Source organism: Canis aureus, chromosome X, assembly GCF_053574225.1.
Source record: "Canis aureus isolate CA01 chromosome X, VMU_Caureus_v.1.0, whole genome shotgun sequence".
Classification (NCBI taxonomy): Eukaryota; Metazoa; Chordata; class Mammalia; order Carnivora; family Canidae; genus Canis; species Canis aureus.
In genome coordinates, this window is record NC_135649.1 from 1,106,859 (window position 1) to 1,125,890 (window position 19,032).

The following is a 19,032-nucleotide window of genomic DNA, read 5'->3' on the forward strand; positions in this document are numbered from 1 at the left end:
GAGCCACCCAGTCGTCCCAATTTAGCTGCCTTCTTATCTGTTATTTTTTCTAACTGCTATATATAGCTAGAGCTTCCAATACGTCATTGAATAGAAGTTGCAAAAGTAGGCTGCCGTGTCTTGTTCATGATCTTGAGGGTCTTTTATAGATTTTGTGTGGGCATAAGTTTTTATTCTCTAAGTTTTCGTTTGTCTGGGGCAGTGATTCTCTGCTGGGGATGATTTAGCCCCGTAAGGGACATTTGACAAGGTCTAGAGACATTTTTGCTTGGCACGACCTGGCACAGGGGATTGTGGTGCTGGCATTTGAGCAGAAAGAGCCCCAGGATGATGCTACACATCCTACAGTACATAGGACAGCTCCCCACGACCAAGAATTATCTGATCCCAAAAGTCAATAATGCCACTGTTGAAAAGTCCTCCTCTAGGGTAAATACCTGGAAGTGAGATTGCTGGGTTGTCAGCCACATTTAACTGAGTCGTCAGTTGTATGTTTAACTTTACAAGATACTGCCAAAACCTTTTCCATAATGGCTGCACCATTTTGTACCCCCAACAACTATTTATGAGAGTTTTAGTGGCTCTACTGGAGCATACTTGGTACTGCAGTTTTTTTTTTTAAGATTTTATTTATTCATTCATGAAAGACAGAGAGAGAGAGAGGCAGAGACACAGGCAGAGGGATAAGCAGGTCCCATTACAGGAGCCTGACGTGGGACTCGATCCCGGGTCTCCAGGATCACACCCTGGGCCGAAGGCAGCACTAAACCGCTGAGCCCCCCCGGGCTGTTCTGTGTTTTTTTTTATTATTATTATTATTTTATTTTTTATTTTTTTTGTGTTTATTTTTTGAATTTAGACATTCTAACATGTAGGAAGTGGTATCTCATTGTAGTTTTAACATCTATTTCCCTAATGGCAAATGATGTCAGACTTATTTTTGTCTGCTTGTTTGCCTTTTGTGTCTTCTTTGGTCGAGTATCTGTTGGATCCTTTTGCCCGAGTTTTAATTGGGCTAAATCATCCCCAGCAGAGAATCACTGCCCCAGAGAAATGAAAACTTAGAGAATAAAAACTTAGGCCCACACAAAATCTATAAAAGACCCTCAAGATCAGGAACAAGTTAATTGGGTTGTTTGTTTTCTTACTTCTTAATTTAAATTATTTTTTTTTCTGGTTTAAATTTCTTTATTTTTTTTTATAATAAATTTATTTTTTATTGGTGTTCAATTTGCCAACTTACAGAATAATACCCAGTGTTCATCCCATCAAGTGCCCCCCTCAGTGCCCGTCACCCATTCACCCCCACCCCCCGCCCTCCTCCCCTTCCACCACCCCTCTATTAGCCAACAGATAGTACATACTTAGTTTCAGAGGTGGAGTTTAGTAATTTATCAGTTATGTAGAACATCCAGTGCTCATCACATCATATGTCCTCCTTAATGCCCATCACCCAGCCACCCTATCCCCCCACACCCCTCCCCTCCAGCATGCTGAGTGAAATAAGTCGATCAGAGAAAAATAATTATACGGTTTCATTCATATGTGGAATATAAGAAACAGCATGGAGGATCCTAGGGGAAGGGAGGGAAGACCGAATGGGGAAGTCATCAGGGAGAAAAACCATGAGACACTCTCACACTGGGTTTTGACAGCTCTTTACATATTCTGTGTACAAATCATCTGATGGATATGTGACTTGGAGATATTTTCTTTTGAGTCTGGAGCTTGTCATTTCATTCTCTCCTGCAGAGCAAAGATTTTACGTTTGATTAAGCCACATTTGTTTGTTTTTATTTTTATTCCAGTATAGTTAACATACAGTGTTCTATTGGTTTCAGGTATACGGTATAGTGATTCAACACTTCCCTACAACACCTCGTGCTCATCCCAAGTGCACTTCTTCATCCCCATCGCTTACTTCCCCCTCTCCCCACCCCTTCCCCTCTGGTGACCATCAGTGTGTTCTCTATAGTTAAGAGTCTGTTTCTTGTTTTGACTCTCTCTTTTTTTCCCTTTGCTCATTTGTTTTGTTTCTTAAAATCCACATATGGGTGAAATCATATGGTATTTGTCTTTCTCTGACTGACTGACTTCGCTTAGCAGTATACCCTCTAACTCCATGTTGTTGCAAATGGCAAGTTTTCTATCTTTTTTACGGCTGAGTAATATTCCAGTGTGTGTGTGTGTGTGTGTGTGTGTACACCACATCTTTAGCCATTCATTAGTCGATGGACCCTGCTTCTATGATTTGGCTGTTGTTGATAATGTTGCTGTAAACATTGGGGTGCAGGTATCCCTTTGAATTAGTGTTCTTGTATTTTCTGGGGAAATACCCAGTCATGCAGTTACTGGATCGTAGGGGAGTTCTATGTTTAGCTTCTTGAGGACCCTCCATACTGTTTCCTAGAGTGGCTGCACCAGCTTGCATTCCGACCAACAGTGCAAGAGGGTTTCTTTTTCTCCACATCCTCGTCAACACCTGTTGTTTCTTGTGTTTGTTTGTTTTTAAGTAAGTCTCAACATGGGCTTTAGACTTACAACCCTGAGATCAAGAGTCACGTGCTTTACCGACTGAGCCAGCCAAGCATCCCTGCCTTGTGTTTTTGATTCTAGGCATTCTGAAGGTGTGAGGTGTGATACCTCATTGTAGCTTTGATTTTCATTTCCCTGATGATGAGTGGTGTTGAGCATCTTTTCATGTGTCTGGTGGCCATCTGGATGTCTTCTTTGGAGAAACATCTGTTATGTCTTGTAGCCATTTTTAAAATTGGATTATTTGGTTTTTGGGTGTTGAGTTGTATAAGAAGTTCTTTCTGTATTTTCCAAATACCTTCTCCCATTTCGTAGCCTGCCTTTGCACTCTGTTGATGGTATCTTTCCCTGTGCAGATTGGTATTTTGATGTAGTCCCAATAGTTCATTTTTGTTTTTATTTCCCTTACCTCAGGAGACGTATCTAGAAAAATGTTCGTCCAGCCGGTGGCAGAGACATCACTGCCTATTGATTAAGCCCAATTTATTGACTTTTTTCATTCATGGATTATTATCATGTTCAACTATTTGCCTAACCCTCCTAGGTCATTAGGATTTTCTCATGTTTTCTTCTAAAAATATGCATGTTTTTAGGGTTTTTTAAATTTTAATTTTATTATTTTATTATTATTTAAAAATTTTTTATTTATTTATTCATAACAGACACAGAGAGAGAGGCAGAGACACAGGCAGAGGGAGAAGCAGGCTCCATGCAGAGAGCCCGACGTGGGACTCGATCCCGGGTCTCCAGGATCACGCCCTGGGCTGAAGGCGGTGTTAAACCGCTGAGCCACCCGGGCTGTCCTTAGGGTTTTTTTTTTTTAAGATTTTATTCATTTATTCATGAGAGACACAGAAAGATATATATATATAGAGAGAGAGAGAGAGAAAGAGAGAGAGAGAGAGAGAGAAAAGCAGGCTCCATGCAAAAAGCCCAATGTGGGACTTGATCCCTGATCCCGGGATCATGATCTGAGCCAGAGGCAGATGCTCAACCCATGAGCCACCCAGGCTTCCCTATTTTTAGGTTTTATATAAGGTCTGTGATCCATTTTGAGTTGCTTTTTATATAAGGTATGAGATGGTGTTGAGGATGATTTTCTTACATATGGAAGTCTGAATATTCCAGTACCATTTTTTGACAGGACAGTCTTCATCGTTGAATTCCCTTTGTACTTTTGTAAAACATCATTTGGGTATATTTTTGTAATCTTTATATTCTGCTCCATTGATCTCTGTGTCTATCATTTCATCTATACCACAGTCTTGATTACTGTAGCTTTATAGTAATCTTAAAATGGGAAGCATATTTTCTTCAATCTCATTTTTTAAAAGATTTTATTTCTTTGAGAGAGAGGGAGAGAGAGAGTAAAAGGGGGCATGAGCAGGGAGAGTGGCAGGGGGAGAAGCTGACTCCCTCCTGAGCAGGGAGCCCAATGTGGGGCTCCATCCGAGGACTCTGGGGTCATGACCTAAGCCAAAGGCAGACACTTAACCTACTGAGCCACCCAGGCGCCCCTCCAATATCATTCTTGTTTGAAAAACAATTTTTTTTGCTGTTACTCTGCTCCTTTGTCTTTCCTTTTTTTTCCCTTTGTCTTTCCATATAAATTTTGGAATACACTTGTCATTATCTGACAAAATATCCTGAGGTGATTTTGATTGGAACTGTGTTAAATCTATGAATCAATTTGAAGAGAATTGACACTTTTACTATGCTGAGTCTTCTAATTCATGAATATGGTATGTCTCTCCATTTATTCAGATTTTCTTTCCTTCTTTCCTCAGAATTTTATAATTTTAAAATATAGGTGTTATGTTTTATTAGGTTTCTACCTGTGTGTTTCACTTTTTGCAGCTATTGTAAATGGCATTTTTGTAATTTCAGCTTTCAATTGTCCGTTGGCAGCATATACAAATATGATTGTTTTTTTGTGTGTTGGCCTTGTGTCCTGTGACCTTGCTAAATACACTTGTTAAATATGGCAGGTTTATTTTCTTTGGATTCCGTGGGATTTTTCTGTTTACATGATCATCTCCTCTGTCCATACAGTGCTTTATTCTTTCCTCTTCAATCTGTATGCTCCTTCATTCTCTTAATTGCATTGTCACCAGCCTAATGCTTTTAGTACAATGTTGAATTGTACGTGTGGTGAGATGAATCTCTTTGTCTCCATTTCAGAGGGAAATCATTTAGTCTTTCACTACTGAGTATGACATTAACTGTGGGTATCTTATAGATGTTCTTTATCCGGTTAAGAAAGTTCCCTTCTATTCTTAGTTTTCTGAGAGTTTTTTTTTTTTTTTAAATCAGGAATGGATGGTGAATTTTATCAAGTGCTTTTCTGCATTCATTGATAGGATCATTTAGTTTTCTTCTTTAGGCTGTAAATATTGTGGACTATCATGGTTTATTTTTGGATATTGAATCACTCTTGTATTCACTGAATAAATCCCATTTGGTCATGGTGGAGTATTCTTTTTATGTATTGCTGGATTTGATTTGCTCACATTTTGTTGAGGATTTTGTATCTATGGTCATTTGATGGATGTTGATCTGCAGGTTTTTCATAGTGTCTTTGTCTTGTTTTGTTATCCAGGTAATGCTGGGATCCTCAAGAAGTGTTCTCTCCTCTTCTACTGTCTGGAACAGATTGTGTACAATTAGTGTTATTTATTCTTTAAGTTTTTTGGTAGATTCATCAGTGAAGCCTTCTGGGTGACTTCAGTTTCTTAAACAGTTGCAGGACCATTAACATGATCTACATAATATTGGGTGAATTTTAGTTATTTGCCCAGAAGCTTTATAGTTGTACCTTTCACAATTAGGTCTGCATTACACCTGGAATTAACTTTTGTGTATGATTTGAGGTAGGAGTCAGGTTTCATTTTCCCTTGATAGGTTTCTCTAATTGACCTGGCACCATTTATTTAAAATTACTGTGCTCTGCCACTATTCTGCAGTGCCATCTTTGCCATGTATGTATGGGTCTTTTTATGGACTCTCAAACCTGTTCCATTGGTCTACATATCTGTCTTTGGACAATACCAACCTATGCTAGTTACTGTAGCTTGATAAGTCTCGATAGCTAGGAAGATAAGTCTTCCTGCTTTGTTTATCTTCCTTAAGGTTTATATGGCTATTTTTGGTCCTTTCTTTTCCCATACAAATTTTAGAAACAATTCATCAAATTCTACCAAAAATGAGATACTGTTCTTTGCAGAAAGGGTAGTCAAAATTATAATCCGACATTAGAAGTGGATGGAACTACATTGGGATGCCTCACTGGCTCAGTCAGTAGAGCATGCAGCTCTTGATCTTGGGGTTTTGAATTTGAACCCCATGTAAGGTGTAAAGATTACTTAAAAATACAATCTTGAAAAAGAGGAAGTGGAATTACATTTGTTCTATTTTTTAAAAATTTGATGGAGCACTTCAGTAGGCAAGCTGCCATGAAAACCACATACCACCACATAAAATATCTTAAAATGATAGAGAACATATTTTTAAAAAGCAAAACTCAACTGGCAAGAAAGGAAGGAGAATCTCTAGGACCAAAAATGCCAAGGAATTGATACAAATTACAAACAAAAGAATCAAATATAGAAGTAAGCCATTATTGGAAATATTGGATTTTGAATATAAAATAATTATGTTTGATATACTTAAGGAAATAAGATGAGTTAAGTTGGACTGAGTAACAAGATAGTATTAAAAAATGACCAGGCATGGGATCCCTGGGTGGCTCAGCGGTTTAGCATCTGCCTTTGGCCCCGGTTGTGATCCTAGAGACCTGGGATCAAGTCCCACATCGGGCTCCCTGCATGGAGCCTGCTTCTCCCTCTGCCTGTGTCTCTGCCTCGTGCGCTCTCTCTTTCTGTCTCTCATGAATTAATAAATAAAATATTAAAAAAATAAAAATAAAAAATGACCAGGCATATTAGAAAAGACCATTTAGAATTTCTAAAAATAAAGATTGGGATGAAATTGAAACTCAGATTAAACCCAAGGAGGGATTTTGTGAACTGGAAGATCGTTGTGGAGAAATTACTAGTAAATCAGGACAAGGAGATAACAGCGTAGAGAAATTTGAGACATGGAAGATAGTATGAGAAGGTCAAAAAAATAGATAAGCAATATACAAAGGGATAATTGGCAGAGTTTCTCATGATTCATGAAAGATACCAACCCTTAGACTCATGAGCAATTTAGTGTAGTCAGATGTTAGTGATAGAATGTAAATGGTGAGGTTACAGGTGTTTTCAGTATATTTTCTTCAGTTTGCCTGATTCTTAGAAATTTTTCATAATAAAAATTTGAAAAAATAAGTCCCACACAAGGGGAAAATGAATAAAGGTGAGAACAGAAATGAACAAAATAAACAACAAAACTAGAGAGCATCAACACTCACCTAATTGGCTTTGAAGCCTAAAATTGAGCATAACCAATAAAGACAAAGCAAATGGATACAAATAAACAATATTAACAATTTAAAGGAGGTAATAATTGCAAATGTGCCAGAGATTGATGACATAAGAGAATATTATGAATAGCTCCACGCCAGCGAATTTGACAACTTTGGTGAAAATAAGCAAATTACCAGAAAATATTACCCCAAAATACATTCAAGTATAAATAGAAAACCTGAGTGAATATATAACTATCAGGGGAGAAACTGAATCAGTAGGGAAAATTGTACTTAAAAGGATCATGAAGCCCAAACAACCGTACACTTTCTACCAAAAGGAAGAGATCATTGCAATCTTCTATAAATGCCTCCAGGGGATGGAGAAAGAGGAAATATTACCCACTTTATTTCATAAGGCTAAAATAACTTGATACCAAAATACATAGCAATAACGTAAGTACAAAATTGTAGACCAGTTTTACTCATTCACACGGGTTAAAATATCCTAAAGAATATGTCCAACCAAAATTTGTGCACAGATGTTCATAGCAGCACTTTCTTAACAGCCAAAAAGTGAAAATAGCCCAAATGTTCATCGGCTGTTGACTGGATGAACAAATTGGGGTATAGCCGCACAGCGGAATGCTATCCAGCCACGCAATGAAGCAACAGTGGTGAACCTCGGAAACAGTATGCTGAGTGAAAGAAGCCAGTCATCTCAAAAGACCACATACTGTACAATTGCATTTGTATGGAATGTCTGGAATAGCAAATCTATAAACACAAAGAACAGATTAGTGGTGGTTGCGTAGCACTTGGGGAGATGGTGAGACTGGGGGTGATGGCTAAGGGGTATCGGATTTCTTTTTGGGGTGATGAAAAGGATCTAAAATTAATTGAGACAGCGATTGCACAAATATGGGCTTATACTAAGCACCACTGCATTGTCTGCTTTAAATGGGAGGATTGTATGGTCTGGAATGATAGCTCAATCGAGTGGTTAGAAAAGCAGCCCTGAAGAAGATTTGAGCAAACTAAATCCAGCACGATGAAGGAGCTGTGACTGTCCACGAGCAAGGTGGATTTCTCCCAGGTGTACCAACTGGGTTTAACTTCTCAGAATCTGTTCGTGGACATCTCCGTAAAGATGGTGGGTTGACCACAGGCTTCAATTCTTTCCCTCCATCCGAAAACATCCTGGAAAATGTCACTAAAGGGATTTGTTAAAGGCATAAACCCACAAGGGTGTGAGACTCAAGGAAGATAACAGCAGTGACATTGGGGACTGAGGACTGGAAAACAGATGGGTATGTGGTGAATGACTTACCAAACCCAAGAAAGTTCAGTCCTAAATACACGGGGGACGATGGGGAGGCAGGTGGGGAAGGCCAAATATACTACGGAATGCCCAGAAGACTCAGGAATTGCCCATGGCACAAAGTCTGGAAGCAGGGCTGGAGGGAAAGGTAACGAAGGGGTAGTGGGCCAAAGTCCACCTGAGCAGCAGGCAAATCTCCAGGTGTCCCTCCCTCACTGCATGGACGTGAGCCACAGTGACTTCCCATCTCTGCAGAAAAGCTGAAGTGTAGTCTCGATGGAGTGAAACGAGGCTTCTCTGAGCTGCCGAGGGGAGACATTGGATCCATTGGACCAAGAAACGTTTGGTAGAGCAAACGCGGTGACTAGGTCAATACGTGGGATGGACACGAGAACCATTCCTGAACCTGTTCCTCAGCCCTTCTTCTCCACAGTGGGGATGATCAGATCTTTCCAAAAGAGCCCCGAAGATTGGAAGATAGTTCTCTGGGCTGTTTGAGCAGCCCGAGGAAGCCCTGGGTCCCGACATGGAGCGTTACCCAAGAAAAGCATCCAGTGGAATCACCTGCAGCGAACCCCACAGTTGACAAGCACCAGCAATGTACTCAAAGCTTCCACTCAACTTCTGGGTCTCTGACTCTTTTTTTTGGGGGGGGGTCTTTGACTCTTAAATATGAGCAGAGAGCCAATGATTTCATCAGACCTTTCAGGAAAGCTCTGGCATGAAGGCGACCAAAACCGATCAGAGGAAACAATAGCTATGCCGGAAGGGGAAATGTCTTTTAAAAACTTATTATTACCTTTTTTAAAGAGCTTTTATTTTAATTCCAGTTAGTTAGCGTCCAGCGTCCAGCGTTATGTTAGTCTCTGGAGTACAATATAGGGATTCAGACTTCCACACCCTGTGTTCGGCACAGGCGCACCCCTTACTGTTTTCTGAGAGATGAGCTAGAACAGCTATTAATTAAAAGGATCTATTAAGTCCATCAAGCACATTAACATATCAAAGGAGAAAATGTGATTATCTCATCAGATGCAGGACAAGTATCTGATAGAGCTCAACATCATCTCACGTGTACGAACTTAGGTGACCTTGCCTCCGAGAGGAAAGGATGGCATCCATGTGGGGTAAAAACAAAAAAAGGAATGGAGTGTATCCCTAATTCGCCACCATGGGTTACGGCCAGCTCAGGCTAGATCACTACTTCCATGTGAAGGGCAAAACTTTATTTATTTTTTTTAATAAATTTATTTTTTATTGGTGTTCAATTTACCAACATACAGAATAGCACCCAGTGCTCATCCCGTCAAGTAGGGCAAAACTTTATAATTCTAAGAGAAAATAATGGGGCCACAAGTTCGACTGCAGCATGGGAAGGATTCCTTAAAACACAAAAACAAGCCACTCAGGAAAAGATCGCTACCTTACCTTAAAAGTGGGAACTGCTCTTCATTTTAAAAATACCAGAAAAAGGAAGAGCAACTGTAGGCTGCGATGGGCCATGTGTCCCGCACATCGCCAACAATTGCTCTCCAGGACGCATGAGGAGGAAGGGGGGGGACTAGAAAAATGCGGGTGCTTCAACATGAAAATCATCAAAACAGAAATACGCCCGAACAGACCATTCACAGGAGAGAAAAAAAAGAGATGGCCCTTAAATGTACAAAAAGATGACCCATTGGGGCAGCCCGGGGGGCCCAGCGGTTTAGCGCCCGCCTTCGGCCCAGGGAGTCCCAGGATCGAGTCCCGCGTCGGGCTCCCTGCGTGGGGCCTGCCTCTCCCTCTGCTTGGGTCTCTGCCTCTCTCTCTCTGTTTCATGAATGGATGAATAAAATATTAAAAAAAAAAAAGGATGGCCAATTAGTTACCAAGGGCGTGAAGATCAAACCACAGCAGGACACCACTGTCCCCACGCGACGGAGTGTTCTAGAAGCAAGCGCCGGCCAGGACGGAGGGCAGGACGGGGCGGAATTGCCCCTGCTGAGTGTGGAAGTGCAGCACCCACAGCCCGGGTGCAAGGCGTTCGGTGAGTGCAGGACGGACCGGCCCGGAGGCAGCACTTCCGACCCAGGCCCACGCCCCGGAGCCGCTTCGAGGCGCACGGACGCTCCCGGCAGCATTGCCTGGAAGAGCCCCGGCCCGCAGCGGGCAGCCAGGCCAGAGCGTCCGCAGGGCTGAGCGGGACGTGTGCGACTGGGCCGGCGACGTCCCCCCAGTCCGGGCAACACGCTGCTAGTGGTCAGAGGCCAAAACCGCCAGAGCCGCAGCGTGTGATTCACGGACACTTGCACGCCGTCCGAGGTGTAGCTTTAACGAGAGCGTGGGAGATGCGGCCGTCCACGTGGCGCGTAGTGTCTTGTGAGGAGAGACGGAGGTCGTGGCGGGGACGGGGGCCTCTGCGGCCGAGTGCTGGGCCCACGGGCGTGTGTCGCCCACGTTGCACCGTCCGCCTTGTATAAAGGGCCTTTGCGTGCACCTGGGACGCCTTTACTCGAGCTTAACTGTGACTGATCTTCTGGGGATCTGGTCTCTAAGGCCCTGGGCCCGTCAGATCCTTAAATTCTTGTCGCAGGAGATTTCGGCCCAGTGTTTCCGGGGTGGACGAAGGGCTCACTTTGCGCGGGGGCGCACTGGCGATGTGTTTCAAGGGCCAGCTGTCGCGCAGACACGGAGGTCTCCTGAGAGCAGCCTGCTGCGACCCGATGGCAGGGGCTGCGGTGCACCCCGAGTCGCCCCCCTGCCCCCGGCCTTACAGCCGTAACGTGGGCCCTGTGATGTTGCCTTCCAGAATCACAGGACAGCCAACCCCCTGGGCAGTGGCGCTCTGACGTGGACAAAGAAATTCAGCCTGGACTACTTAGCTCTGGACTTCAATTCAGCCTCCCCGGCCCCTGTACAGCAGGTAGGCGTCCGTCGTGCCCGAGCCGTCCCAGGAGGGCCCCCCGCGTTTCCCTTTCCTTTTGCCAAATGAGCTCCCACTTCTCCTTCACCTGTAATTTCGTTCCCCAAACCTGGGCTGATGTTCCAGAACACCTGGTCTGCAGGGGGAGACCCGCGGGGACAAAAGAGGGCCTGGGCGGCCTTCGGGGGGCCCTGCAGTTGGGACCCCGCCCCCAGGCCCTCGGGGCTGGCGGCAGCGCGGGCCTCGGCTGTTGTGCTCGGGCCACGGCCCGCTGTGTCCCCGTCGCCCACCATCCCTCGTGCCAGGAGCACGAGCTGCCGGCCTCCCTCTCCGACGGCCTGCGTCCCTTCCACTGCCGTCGTATGGGTCACAGGAGCCCGATGGCCCGAGCCGGGCTGGAGGATCCCAGGTCCAGAGCTGTCCAAACACACACCCGAGGTGTCCGCCTCTGCGGGGAGTGACCGGGGGGCCGGGGGGGCTCCAAAGGGTTAACAACGCTGGAACCTACCACAGAAGGGCCGACGTTTTCCTGATTCGTGATTCAATGTGACGAAACCCTTTCTGTGCTCCCCCCTCAGAAACTTCTCCTCGCGGAAGAGCAAAGAGTCGACTACGTCCAAGTGGATGAGCAGAAGACCCAAGCCCTGCAGAGCACGAAGCAGGAGTGGACGGACGAGAGGCAGTCCAAAGTGTGAGGCGTGTGCTCGGGCCGGGACCGGGGCGTGGAGGCTCGGGCCCTGCCCTCGCGGCTCTTTTGCCAGAATCGCACCGAGGGTCGATCCGGGCCAAGATCCGGGGAGAATCTGCAGGTTCCGTGGGCTTGGCAAGAACCGCTGGGAGAGAGGGTCATTTGTGCACGCTGAGTGGCCCTCCCCGGCCACACGGGCCCGGAGCCCCCAGGCCGTGCCCCCACGGCCGTGGACCGCGCCCCGGACCGGGCCGTTCACTTAGGCACGCTCTGAACGGTAAAAACGAGACTGGGGGGAGTAGGGTTCCCAGAGTTTGGTGGAGAAGCTGCCCAGCGGAGCGTCGGGGCGCAGAGGACAGCCGGTCTTGCCATCAGGACCATTTGGGTGTCACGCTTGCGGATTCTGACCTGTGTCCCGACCTCCTGGTCCACGGACGGTCCTGGCGCCGCGGCTCCTGGAGACGTCTCGTCCCGGCCCCCGAAATCGCGGCTGAGGAGACGCAAGCCGGAGACCCCAACAGGCAGATCAGTCATTTGTCTCCCCAGAGAAAGAGAATTCAAGCGACGGGGCAGGGAGTGCTGGGCTCCGCGATGAGCATAGCAGGTGACCCCGGCCAGGTGGGCCTGCCCCTTCCCGGCACGCGTGCGCCTGCCTCGGCCACCTCTTGCCTGAACGAGCCCGGAAGCGAGGCGTGCCAGGGATGGTGGCTCCCGCTGGGAAGAAAGGAAGAGTGAGCATGAGAGGAGGGAACCGCCCAGGGGCCCGCACGGAGCCCAGCCCCGGGGTGAGGCCTGGGACAGAGCTGGCCACGCTGCCCGCCGCACGACGATTTGCACGAGCTCTATCGCTTCGGCCGGCCTTGGGGCCACGAACAACGCGCGCAGACACGGAGGACTCCTCGCCTCTCCCTGTCATAGGGTTTCGAGGTGGTGCTTTTTGACTGGACACGGCTGCATGTCCCGCCAGGCCCTCTGTGGTGTTCGAATGGGAAAGTAACGCCGTCCGTAGGTACCGTCACGACTAGCTTTTAACGATCACCGTGACTTCCGGCCTGGGATCCCGTGGTGCCCTGGCAGCAGGCTCCCCGTGAGCTGGCTGATGCTCACAGAGGTTTGTTGTCCCCTCGGGAAGGGGGATCGTCCCTGGCTGTCCTATGCTGGACCCAGTTTCCTGGCGGAGTTTTCCCTTCCGCTTTAGTGCTGCCTAAACCCCGAGAGCACACGGTCCCACTTTGTCGTGAGGCCATCGCGTCACCCCTTCCTTGATGGGGCACCGGGGTCGAGTGGACCCAGATGAGAGTCTCAGTTGGGCACGGGGTTTTATTCAATGGGTCTTCTCGAGTCTTCTGAGCACCTGCATCCAGAAGGCAAATCCGAACAACTGGGACGGAAGCAGATGCTGGCCTGCCATTCTGACCCTCTGTGTGTCGCGTAGGAGGATGGCTTAAGCAGGCAGGCAGGTCTGTGACAGCCAGGGCCAGTCGGGGCAGCTGTGGGCTTTGCTGTGGGGCTTGAGGGTTTCTAACTGCCCCAAGGGTAAGTCAAGGACAGTCTTGGCTTTTCAGATCGTTAGAGAAGTACTTTTCATGTGCAAAGCAGCAGGATCTGGTGACGGCATTTTCTTCCTGGAGGAAAGTGGGGTGGGGGACATGGTCGAATGCTTTAAATGATGTAAGGGTCCCCCATGAGCCTGGACAGAGAAATGAGAGGGGCCCCTGCACCCTGCAGCCAGCTCCACGTCACAACGCACAGGCCAGAGCCTGGAAGGAGCCGCCTTCTTCCCTGCGTGACTTACAAAGAGTCACAGAGCCTCAGGCAGCAATCCGGGGCTGGTGGACCTCGTAGACAGTAACCTCCGGGGGGAGGGGGTGCACCTGTGTTCACATTCTTGATTACCTGACAGGCTGGTGCCGGAAAATTCTATGCCCAAGTGCCAAGAACCACACTCGACTGGAGCTAGATCAGGAAAGAAAGAGCTAAAATGACACCGGTAGTGAGGTGGCATCCAGTTGACCACCCCCCAAACCTCTTTGCAAAACTGTCCCCGGAAGCGTCGGCTGCACGAAGCAATACACACTGGAGCCGTGTGACTTGTCTGGGAGCAATTAATTAGGGGTGAGAAAAACAGAGGACTTCAGCCTCCTTTCCAGGGTGTGTGTGACAGGCCCTGCGACAGGCCCTGCTTCGGTAAGACTGCCGATGGAAGGTTCCCAGGAGCATAACGCCTCGCGGCCGGGAAGGGCAGCCAGTTGGGGGCTGACGGCAGCGAGCGCCCTGGGAAAGGGGCCGCCGTGCACGCGAGGCCGGCCGCCTCCCGTTTCCCTGCGGAGCTGGCTTGTGGGTAACGGGGCCAGGAATGTGGCCAGGGCCTGAGGCTTGGGGCTCTGCACTGAAAATGGGAACGATCACAGATACCAGTGGAGGCAAGTGCTCACGGCAGCTGTGTGCCCTGCGCGGGGCACGGCCTCCGGGAGGTGGCGGGGCGAGCCCACGTGGGTCTCTGGAGCCCCTTTTTGCTTTTTCTCCCGTGTCATCCTGTTGGGGAGTTCCTGCAGATCGGGGACTGTGCTGCGCCGAAGGGGGACCCAAGGGTCTCAAGCCTGCAAGTCCCCCAGGCCGCAGGCCCAGGAGCTTGGGGCCTGGCGCTTTCCTCGGGGAGGGGGGAGCTCGAAGGCACAGGGTCCTCCCTCCAGGGAGCCGCTGGACGGTGGCCTTTGTCCGCTCGGGGCCCCCTCCGTCCCGGGTAGGACCGGCCTTGTACGCAGAATCGCGCTGATCTGCAAAACCCAGTATGTTTTGTACTGTTTCCTTTCTGGCATTAATAAAGGTTTTATACGGAGGAATGACACTCGAGTTCTCTCTTCTTCGTGTGAAGCGGTGCATTCGGTCGAAATGCAGAGCCCGCCCTGAAAGCCCGGTATGGGGCGGCCCGCGGGCTCAGCGGTTTAGTGCCGCCTTCGGCCCAGGGCTTGACCCCGGGGTCCCGGGATCGAGTCCCCGCATCGGGGTCCCCGCAGGGAGCCTGCTTCTCCCTCTGCCTGTGTCTCTGCCTCTCTGTCTCTCTGAGCCTCATGAATAAATAAATAAAATCTTAAAGATAAAAAGACAGAAAGCCCGGCGTGTGGAAGCGGACCCCACTGCCATTTGCAAGGTCGGCAGCGGAGCAGCTCTCGGGGCGCCTGCTCCAGCCCGGCCTGAGCCCGTCTCCACGCCTCTTTGCTTCACCGCGAATGGAGCTCAGTGCCCCTCCCTGGCAGCACATACAACACGACCTTCGTCACTAGACCTCGGAAAGTGACAGCCCCCAGCCGGCCTGTCCCCGGCAGCAGAGTGTCCTGCGCCGCCCTCGCTCCGGGGGCCCGGGCTGCAGGCGCTCGCAGCCGGGAAGCCAGGCAGGGACGAGCAGAGATGTGGGGGCTCAGGTCTGGGGACACAGGCCAAAGGCCCAGAGATGAGAAGAGGCCACGCGAAATTACTTGGCCCCGGAGGTGTGGGGCCGAGCTCAGGAACGCTCTTCCCCGGCGCAGCCCAGCCCAGCTCCTGACCCAGAGAGGAGCGGGCCGGCCCGGGGGGGTCCCGTGCAAAGCGGAGGCCGGGCAACCTGACCCGAAGGGTAATCTCACTCCAGGCCCCTGTGCTCTGGCCCCTTAACCAGAGCCCCCCTAAGTTTCCAGCCTCCTGATTCTCCTTCTCTTGAATTCACATTGCACTTATTGCTGTCATCTCCCTACATGGTGCCATGTGCTTTACAAATTTATGTTTTCTTTTCGGCCACCGAGGGAGTCTGGCTCTGGTGCAGGCGGGTCCCCGGACCCCACTGGAGAGGAAGACGTGGGACCGAGACGCAGACCCTCCCCACAACACACACAGCACTTCACTCACGGTACAGAAGACAGCAGAGAGCCTCGGGGACACGAGGGCCTTCTGGTCACGAGTGCCGCCGGGTCATCGGATGGAGATCCCCGTGGACAATAACCACCCTTGCCCCACTTTGCCATCGCGCACAGCCATCGATTCCAGGCGGCCCCCAGTGGGAAAGGCGGAACAGCGGGTTTGGTGTGTGCCCTCTGCTGTATCAGGTCCGTCATGCTCTGCACCACAGCTGCTCTGGTCGTGCACCGTCAAGACCTCCGCTGCAATGAGTTTTATCTGCTGAGACTGTTTGCCTTCATGTAAAAAACGCAACCTACTTGTTTTAGATCTGTCTGAAAATTTTACATTATTTCAATTTTTGGTTCTTCGATCTGAGATTTAATTCATTTCCATCCACTATGGTGACAAGTCAGAAGAGTGGCTACCTCTTTTGGGGAGATTATGTTTGGAAAGATTTGTTTATTTATTTGAGAGAGAGTGATTGGGAGGAGGGGCAGAGGGAGATGTAGAGAGGGAATCTCCAGCAGACTCCCTGCTGAGTGCAGAGCCTGGTGAGAGGCTCGATCCCACATCCCAGAGCCCATGATCTGAGCTGAAACCCAGAGTCGGACACTCAACTGACTGAGCCACCCAGGCACCCTGGGGAGATTATTATTGATTGAAAAGGGGCAGAAGAGAGCTTTCTGGAATGATAGAAATGTTCCGTATCTTAATCTGGGTGGTTATATGGATGTATACATATGTAAAAATCCACGGATTTTTCAGTGAGTTTCATATTTGTACCGTTTGCTGCATGTGAAGCATACTTCAAAAAACCAGTTGGCATGAAGGAAATGAAGGAAAATAAATAAGCTCCAGGAGAATTCAAAAGTCGCTGTAAGAAGCATGACCATAAAACCTAGTAGAGGAAACTACAGGAAAGCTTTTCCGACTTGAGCTCTGTTGGTGCCGCACCCAAAGCCTCCCAGACCCGTTTCACTGTTGGATGTGCCCCTTTCTGGCGGTTGTGCACTTGCTTCCAATGGCCCACCCCTGGGATTCCCTCTCCGAGGAGACCCCTCAGACAATAGCCAGAGCTGCTCTACCTGTAAGAGCAGGGAGCTGGGAGGCCCTCAGAAGGGGCCCCGTTCTGAAATCTCCGCTCCCTTTCCTCATATTGGGACAAAGTCTAAGTAGAAGTTATATTCCAGAGCTCCCCAGTGCGATCTTGCAGAAATCTTCCCCCTCACCTGGACTCTTCTCATTCTGCTACTTTTTTGTTTGTTTGTTTGTTTCCTTGGTGGGTTCCTGACGACTTCACGCCCGAGTCCTAGTTTATTTATGGTCACACCACTGCCCATTTGAGTTTTCCATTAGCAGTCCCCCATTTGGTCCTTATCTCACTTGTGAGAAGTTGACCCACTCAAGGAAAACAGATCCCACGCCGTGCTGCTGCCCATGGTCTAGTCATCTTCATATGCAACTGAACTGGAAGATCTTCTTGTCCATTCATGTCATGGAGCAGCTAAGGCTTCAGATAGGATGCAATGGACCAGGAATATGACCAATATAAGTTGGAAATTCCAGCCTTTGGTGATTGATTTCATTGGATGGAATCCACCAAAACTCAGTGAATGACTCTCCACCCAGTTATATGATTCACCCTTGGATACGTTCGTAATGAGAAGCTTCATTAAAAATATCAATGAGAGGGATCCCTGGGTGGTGCAGAGGTTTAGCGCCTGCCTTTGGCCCAGGGCGCGATCCCGGAGACCCGGGATCAAATCCCACATCGGGCTCCTGGTGCATGGAGCCTGCTTCTCCATCAGCCTGTGTCTCTGCCTCTCTCTCTCTCTCTCTCTCAATCTCTCTCTCTGTGACTATCATAAATAAATAAAAATTAAAAAAAAAGAAAGGGTATCTGTCCATTAAAAAAAATATATCAATGAGGAAGAACAAATAAATATTGTCAAGGCCACCGCACCCCCATTCCTATGCTGCTGCACAAGGAAGAATATTTTGGTGACTGAAGACTCCGATCCTTAACTCAGCATCGTGCCATGACTCTCTGGATATGCCATTCATCACTGAGGCTCATGGTAAATCCCTCTGGGAAATGTGCACTTCTGCTACTTTTCAAGTATCCGCGGCTGAGGCTTTGGCAAAGCCAACTGAAGAACGTTGAATTCTGGCAACGTGGTCACACGGTTGCAGAGATATCCCCCCTCCACTTGCTCCTCCAGAATCTAACCACTCCACACTGAGCGATGGAGTCCACATCGCCACCCCCAGAGCTGGCTGGAACTGGGCGGTGAGTGCCTTCGCCCAGAGAACACAGCAGGGGAGGCACCAGGAGGAGGCACCAGGTGTCCGAGGCTGGTCAGGCCACGTGGTCCAGCTTCTGCTTGGTGCACTCTTGGGACTTGCACCCTTGGAACCGAGCCAGCAGGCCATGAGGAAGCCTGCACCACAGGAAAAGGAACTGAGGCCCGAGGCCCGCAGGCTGTGACGGAGGCCTCTCGGAGGCGATTTCTGCAGCTACATTGAGCACACGTGAGCCTAACCCCCGGCGACTGCCCAGGTGGGAGATGCGTGTGCGAAGTCAGTTGTTGAATTCACTAAGTCTGGGGGCAGTTTGTGATGTGATCGCAGTTACTGCACCGCCGACCCAAGACGGGGGAGGCGGGAAACGACAGCAGTGGCTTTGTATGTTCTCTATTTGAGAAGGTCGTGAGCGGTGTGGAAGGGACACAGCAGTGGGAGAGCAACTGCATGTGCGCGGGCCTGTGGGGGGCCGGCCACGCAGGTAGGTAGGGCGAGGCCACGAGCTTTGGGAAGGCCTGCAGGAGGTGACCGGGAGGCCGGAGCTGCATGGGGCTGCGCGCTCAAGGCACCGAGAAGACTGCAGGCCGACTCCCCAAACCTGCAATGCTGAAGGCACAGCCAAGAAGCTCTCCTGGCCAATGTGACGACCTTTGCTCAGGTTCGGGATGAGCGTGGAGCCGGTTCAGGGCCGTGGGCCGAGGAGACCCATGGCTTGACTTCCATTTGAGACGCAAGGATCGCCGTAGCGTCCGGGTTGAGGAGAGGGCGTCGGAGGGTTAAGACTAGGGTCCGGGAGGGCAGGTGGCACAGGACTGCGCTCAGGCGACCGCCGGAAGGAGTGGCCTGGAGCAGGGCGGCACAGGTACAACGGTGAGGGCATTGTAGACGGTGTGCGTGGGAACAATCCGCTGAGACCTGGACGGGGGCCAGGAGGTGGCGAGTCCAGAATGATGCTTGGGTTTTCACCCAAGCAACTGGGAGAGCGAGGTCAGCATCCTGACCAG

The 19,032-nt window shown here is 49.1% G+C and overlaps 1 protein-coding gene across 1 annotated transcript in view; it reads left to right on the forward strand.

Moving 5' to 3' along the window:
- Nucleotides 1-14,699, forward strand: part of GAB3 (GRB2 associated binding protein 3) — an 82,189-nt gene extending 67,490 nt beyond the window's left edge. Inside the window, exons 9-10 of the mRNA XM_077888645.1 lie at nt 11,050-11,163; nt 11,742-14,699. Coding sequence (XP_077744771.1) covers nt 11,050-11,163; nt 11,742-11,858 — 231 coding nt within the window. The 3' untranslated portion in view covers nt 11,859-14,699. The remainder of the gene's footprint in view (nt 1-11,049; nt 11,164-11,741) is intronic.
- The last annotated feature ends 4,333 nt before the right edge of the window (nt 14,700-19,032 follow it).